Source organism: Doryrhamphus excisus, chromosome 18 (genome assembly GCF_030265055.1).
Source record: "Doryrhamphus excisus isolate RoL2022-K1 chromosome 18, RoL_Dexc_1.0, whole genome shotgun sequence".
NCBI classification, from domain to species: domain Eukaryota; kingdom Metazoa; phylum Chordata; class Actinopteri; order Syngnathiformes; family Syngnathidae; genus Doryrhamphus; species Doryrhamphus excisus.
In genome coordinates, this window is record NC_080483.1 from 15,620,340 (window position 1) to 15,627,500 (window position 7,161).

At 34.0% G+C, this 7,161-nt stretch overlaps 1 protein-coding gene across 2 annotated transcripts in view; it reads right to left on the reverse strand.

Moving 5' to 3' along the window:
- srgap2 (SLIT-ROBO Rho GTPase activating protein 2) overlaps positions 1-7,161 on the reverse strand; it is an 80,947-nt gene that overhangs the window by 3,064 nt on the left and 70,722 nt on the right. Inside the window, exons 17-22 of one of the 2 annotated variants that reach the window (XM_058055621.1) lie at positions 6,592-6,816; positions 3,333-3,412; positions 2,948-3,128; positions 670-807; positions 405-606; positions 217-327 (exon numbers count right to left, since the gene is read on the reverse strand). In XM_058055621.1, the coding sequence (XP_057911604.1) occupies positions 217-327; positions 405-606; positions 670-807; positions 2,948-3,128; positions 3,333-3,412; positions 6,592-6,816 (937 nt within the window). Of the gene's footprint in view, positions 1-216; positions 328-404; positions 607-669; positions 808-2,947; positions 3,147-3,332; positions 3,413-6,591; positions 6,817-7,161 lie in introns of both variants that reach the window. The other variant, XM_058055620.1, reaches the window with a different exon arrangement.

Genomic DNA, 7,161 nt, shown 5'->3' on the forward strand with positions numbered 1-7,161 from the left:
GATGGAGGGATCGACCGATATGTTTTTTTTTTTCGGGCTGATGCCGATACCGATTTTTTCCCATCACTCTTAGCCGATGGCCGATTTTGCTTAGATCGATATTTGTGCCCGATACTGCTTTTGCTCCCTCAATTTACATGAAAAAATGAAAATGATAACAAATATTATAAGTCTCGATAATCCTTAATAACGGTTGTCAATAATAGCGGAGCATACCTGTGAGCTGTGCTCCAACGGCGCTATGACCTCAGGTTCCAGAGGTCTGTGGTTGCTGAAGCTCTTGGAGCGTCCTGCTGGAGTTGTTTTCCGCAACTGAGGGCTCTCCACCTAAAAAGTTCAAATTATTCATTCATGTCGTCATCGCTTGAACGAACATAACGATAAGAAGCTAAAAGTCACGGTACTTTGGTCTTCAGCGAGGAGTGGCGTGTGATGGAGTTGAGGATGCTGTGAGCGCTAACGGGACGTTTGTCTGTAGACTCTTTCACCAGAGCTCCGCCAACAGGTAGGGATGCAGTTCTCACCCCTCCGCTGGCTCCTGGGCTATCGCTATCGGAACTTCGGAATGTTCTTCTGATGTTCCCCGACTCTGGACGCTTCCTCATTCTGGATGAGAGAAATATTTTTCTGTGACTTATTTTTCCCCATAAAGAATTACTTGTGACTTACTTGTTCAGGTTGGCCAGGTAGATGTCCGCCACGTGAGCTCCAGTGGGTGACGCAGCACTTCCTCGAGTGGAAACTCTCTCTTCGAGCTGGTCTCTGCCGTCCACATCAGGTTTTGGGCTACCTCGACCTCCATCAGTCCTTTAAAACAATTGCTTGTATTAACCCTTAGATGCATAAGTGGGGCAAAAATGACCCGGTCAGGTTGTTTTCTTGAAATTTCTTTGTAATTAATTTTTTTTTATCATTTCATATTCCAGGTATTCCTCAAAAAACATGTTTTTGATATCATGCCATTCACATTTTTAACTTTTAACAATTTAAGAAATTTTTGTTTTTGTGTTACTACCCCAACCTTCCATAAGTGGGTCAAAATTGACCCGGTTTTCTTAAAATATCTTTGTAATGAAAATTTTTTATCATTTCATATTCCAGGTATTCCTCAAAAAACATGTTTTTGATATCATGCCATTCACATTTTTAACTTATCTTTTATACATTTTAAGAAATTTTTGTTTTTGTGTTACTACCCCAACCTTCCATAAGTGGGTCAATTGAAATATCTTCGTAATTAAACATTTTTATAATTTCATACCCAGGTATTTTTCAGAAAACATCTTTTTGATATCATGCCATTCACATTTTTAACTTACCTTTCATACATTTTAAGAAATTTTAAGACACATTTTTAACTCATTTTTTATACATTTTAAGAAACTTTTTTTTTTGTGTTACTACCCCAACCTTCCATAAGTGGGTCAAAAATGACCCGGTCAGGTTGTTTTCTTGAAATATCTTTGTAATGAAAAATTATCATTTCATATTCCAGGTATTCCTCAAAAAACATGTTTTTGATATCATGCCATCCACATTTTTAACTTACCTTTTATACATTTTAAGAAATTTTAGTTTTTGTGTTACTACCCCAACCTTCCATAAGTGGGTCAATTGAAATATCTTCGTAATGAAACATTTTTATAATTTAATATCTAGGTATTTTTCAGAAAACATATTTTTGATATCATGCCATTCACATTTTTAACTTACCTTTCATACATTTTAAGAAATTTTAAGACACATTTTTAACTCATTTTTTATACATTTTAAGAAACTTTTTTTTGTGTGTTACTACCCCAACCTTCCATAGGTGGGTCAAAAATGACCCGGTCAGGTTGTTTTCTTGAAATATCTTTGTAATGAAAATTTTTTATCATTTCATAGTCCAGGTATTCCTCAAAAACACCTTTTTGATATCATACCATTCCTTACCTTTAATACATTTTAAGATTTTTTTTTGTGTGTGTTAATTCCCCAACCTTCCATAAGTGGGTCAATTGAAATATCTTCGTAATGAAACATTTTTATAATTTCATATTCAGGTATTTTTCAGAAAACATCTTTTTGATATCATGCCATTCACATTTTCAACTTACCTTTTATATATTTTAAGAAATTTTAAGACACATTTTAACTCACTTTTTTATACATTTTAAGAAACATTTGTTTTTGTGTTACTACCCCAACCTTCCATAAGTGGGTCAATTGAAATATCTTTGTAATGAAACATTTTTATAATTTCATATCCAGGTATTTTTCAGAAACCATCTTTTTGATATCATGCCATTCACATTTTTAATTTACCTTTTATACATTTTAAGAAATTTTAAGACACATTTTTAGCTCAGTTTTTATACATTTTAAGAAATTTTAAGACACATTTTTAGCTCAGTTTTTATACATTTTAAGAAATTTTAAGACACATTTTTAACTCACTTTTTATACATTTTAAGAATTTTTTGTTTTTCCACAAGTGGGTCAAAAATGACCTGCATGCATGCATTTTCTATGGAATCCAATAGGAACCTTTGATTCTTATCAACTTATCAACTCCTAAATATAATACTAAATATCATACAAGTGATTATTCCTAACCAAAACGACAAAATTGGCATAAAAATGCATTGATTCTAGTATGGGTCATTTTTGCCGATGAATTACTGAACAAAAAAGTTTGACTCTTTGTATGGGAGAATCATATAAAACAGTCTTATGGACGTCTTAAAGACAATTAAATGTTTTTTTTGTGTATTTCCCTTGAGCCAGTGAAGCACTCAACTGCTTAGAGCAATTAGCCACAACTGGAGTCTCCCTCTGTGGTCGATGTGGGACGCCATGAAGTAACACTACCCCCCCGACATACTTCAGGTGACGTCGATGAGTTGCTGATTGAGCAAAAGGGGGATTTCTGGAGGGGATTTAACGGGGACTGTACACATCTTACATGTCTTGGATCACAATGTACTGATGCGGCACCAGTCCATCCACGCCGTTGTGTCTCCCTTCCCACCAGTCGTCAGACGCTCGCTGGTACAGAAATAAAGACGCACCCTTCTTGAAGGACAGCTCGCGACTGGTGCGGCCGGAATAGTCGAAACGAGCAATGGCTTCAACCGGGTCGGACTCTGAAACAGCCAAGGTGCCTGAAGTTGAGAGGATGGTGGACAGAGACAGGAAGTGACAGAATGGGCGGCCACAAATAAGAGAGAAGGGAGGGGAAAAAAAAAAGCGATGCAGAGTATGTTAGTTTGCACATGTTAAAAATATCCAAGCAGAATGTGAGCCGGTTGAAAAGCATTCAAGCCGCAAAGACTCGTTTTTTTACGCACCGTCTTCGCTGTTGTGGCGAATGGACACGGCGTCAGGCGCTGGCTCTTCCACAAGTGGGGGCTCACAGTGGGGACTGTCACTAGAATGAACAAAAGAGGACAGAGGAGGCTTGTGTCAAGTATGTCGACATGCGTTGACGTCTTGCAGTCTGAGCTCATATTCGGCGCCTCAGTCACATGAAGTCACATGTGCCACACCATTTTAGATCATAACAGTCACACATAAACAAGAAGCCCCGAGCGATGACTTTGAATGATGCTTTTTTTGGAAAAAAAAAAAAAAGACTTGTTCATTCAGGATGTCACATAAAAATATATTCACTATATTGGAAATGTAATGCAGGATAAGCCTACATTTGTTTTTTTCATAAAAAAAAATGCAAATATTTTTTTAATTAAATTTTTTTTTCCAATTTTTTTTTTATAATTTTTTTTTCTTTTTAATAAGCCTAAATTTGTGAGTGAAGTCACATGTGCCACACCATTTTAGATCATAACAGTCATTCAGGATGTCACATAAAAATATATTCACTATTTTTTCTTGCAGGATAAGCCTACATTTGTTTTTTAATAAAAAAAAATTGTAATATTTTTTTAATTAAAAATTTTTTCCAAATTTTTTTTAATAATTTTTTTTTTTGCTTTTTAATAAGCCTAAATTTGTGAGTGAAGTCACATGTGCCACACCATTTTAGATCATAACAGTCACACATAAACAAGAAGCCCCAAGCGATGACTTTGAATTATGCTTTTAAGACATTCCAAATAAAGTGCTTGTTCATTCAGGATGTCACATAAAAATATATTCACTATATTGGAAATGTAATGTAGGATAAGCCTACATTTGTTTTTTTCATTAAAAAAAATTGTAAAATATTTTTTTAATACAAATTTTTTTTAATACTTTTTTTTTGCTTTTTAATAAGCCTAAATTTGTGAGTGAAGTCACATGTGCTACACCATTTTAGATCATAACAGTCATTCAGGATGTCACATAAAAATATATTCACTATTTTTTCTTGCAGGATAAGCCTACATTTGTTTTTTAATAAAAAAAATTGTAATATTTTTTTTTATTAAATTTTTTTTCCACATTTTTTTAAAATATTTTTTTTTTTGCTTTTCAATTTGTGAGTGAAGTCACATGTGCCACACCATTTTAGATCATAACAGTCACACAAAAACAAGAAGCCCCGAGCGATGACTTTGAATGATGCTTTTTTTGTAAAAAAAACAAAACAAAAAAAGACATTCCAAATAAAGTGCTTGTTCATTCAGGATGTCACATAAAAATATATTCACTATATTGGAAATGTAATGTAGGATAAGCCTACATTTGTTTTTTTTAATTAAAAAAAAATTGTAAAATATTTTTTTAATAAATTTTTTTTTCCAATTTTTTTTAAACAATTTTTTTTTTGCTTTTTAATAAGCCTAAATTTGTGAGTGAAGTCACATGTGCCACACCATTTTAGATCATAACAGTCACACATAAACAAGAAGCCCCGAGCGATGACTTTGAATGATGCTTTTTTTGTAAAAAAAAAAAAAGACATTCCAAATGAAGTGCTTCATTCAGGATGTCACATAAAAATAAATTCACTATTTTTTTCTTGAAGGATAAGCCTACATTTATTTTTTTAATTAAAAAAAATTGTAATAAATTTTGTTTTTCAACAAAAAAACAAAAAAAAATTGTAATAAATTATTTTTTCATTAAAAAAAATCAACATTTTTCCCCAAAAATTTGGAAAAAAATTTGAATTAAAAAAAAATGTTTCCAAATTTTTGTTTAATATATATATTTTTTGCTTTTTAATAAGCCTACATTTGTGCGTGAAATCACATGTTACACACCATTTTAGATCATAACAGTCACACATAAAAGCCCCGAGTGATGACTTTGAATCATGCTTTTTTTGTAAAAAAAAAAAAAAAAAAAGACATTCCAAATAAAGTGCTTGTTCATTCAGGATGTCACATAAAAATATATTCACTATTTTTTCTTGCAGGATAAGCCTACATCTGTTTTTTTAATTAAAAAAAATTGTAATATATATTTTTTTAATTAAAAAAAAAATTCCAATTTTTTTTGAATAATTTTATTTTTTGCTTTTTAATAAGCCTAAATTTGTGAGTGAAGTCACATGTGCCACACCATTTTAGATCATAACAGTCACACATAAACAAGAAGCCCCAGGCGATGACTTTGAATGATGCTTTTTTTGTAAAAAAAAAAAAAAAAAAAAAAAGACATTCCAAATAAAGTGCTTGTTCACTCAGGATGTCACATAAAAATATATTCACTATTTTTTCTTGCAGGATAAGCCTACATTTGTTTTTTTAATAAAAAAAAATTAATAATTTTTTTATAATTTTTTTTCCCAAATTTTTTTCAATATATATATATTTTTTTGCTTTTTAATAAGCCTAAATTTGTGAGTGAAGTCACATGTGCCACACCATTTTAGACCATAACAGTCACACATAAACAAGAAGCCCCGAGCGATGACTTTGAATGATGCTTTTTTTGGGAACAAAAAAAAAATAAAATAAAATAAGACATTCCAAATAAACTGCTTGTTCATTCAGAATGTCACTATTATATATTATATATAATGTCACTAAATGTCACTCAAAAATATATTCACTATTTTTTCTTGCAGGGTTAGCCTAAATTAGTTTTTTTAATAAAAAAAAAATCTAAATAAAAAAAAAATTAATAATAAAAAAAAATATTTTTTTTTGCTTTTTAATAAGCCTAAATTTGTGAGTAAAAATGATAAACAAATGCACAGGCAATTTTGCGGCCCCTCATTATAAACATTTTTCATAAAAGAATCGAGAACCACTGAGCGATGCTGTCTTTGCCACATGAAAACATGTAGCATGCATGTAGCACTTCTTCATGTGGTCCACCAGGACTAAACATCTCCATGCGGTAGTTTGGTCTGGGAGTCATACATCAGAACTTACAGAACTTGAGAAGTACATTCCTGGTACTTAGCAGATACTACTGGAGGCATTTATATTAACCGCTGCTGTGGTTTGTTACAGAAAAGTTGACCTTTCAATGTGTACAAGAACTTTAATCTCCTGCGTGATGGAGGGTAAGCTGATCCTCGTGGTCCTCTGGCCCTGAAGAAAAACCGAGGCGCCCCTCCAAATCATTGCACTCTCAAATCGACCGACCGCCTCTTTCTGGCCCCATTGTAATCATCAACCTCACCCCCCCCGCCCCCGCCGCACTGGGATTTACCAGAAGTCATCACCAGCTCCAGGGATGGTGTAGATGGGGCCCTGAAGGTCCTGCAGTCTGGGGAAGATGGTGTCGTGGTGGATGATGATGGTTTTAATGAGTTCGTTGACATGCGCCTGGCAGGAGACCTGGTCGTGACCCTCGGGGACAGACATCAGGGTGGGGCCGAAGCAGATGGCCAGGTTGTAGGGGTCCATCATGTTGTCCTCACTGTACTGAGACAGGCTGGGTAGAAGACAACGGAGACAATGTTGAAAATAACGACCGGCACATAATACACCTAACATCCCTCACTCTGTGAGCTCTGAATGCGTGTGTCTGTGTGTCAGTGAATGCATCATTGCTGTGTGTGAGAAGAAGCAGGCCCGTTTGGGGCGGCTTGTAAATCACCCCATCGCCAAAGAAGAAGCTCCCAGTGTGTCTCCCCAGGACTGTCTAGAAGCACTTAGTTTACTCAAAGCCTCACATTACAGGTGGACAAGCGTTTAGGGAGGACTGATACTTTAAAAAAAAAGTTTAAAGTTTAAAAAAAAAAAAGTGCATAAAACCTTAATAGAGGAGGGGGTCTTC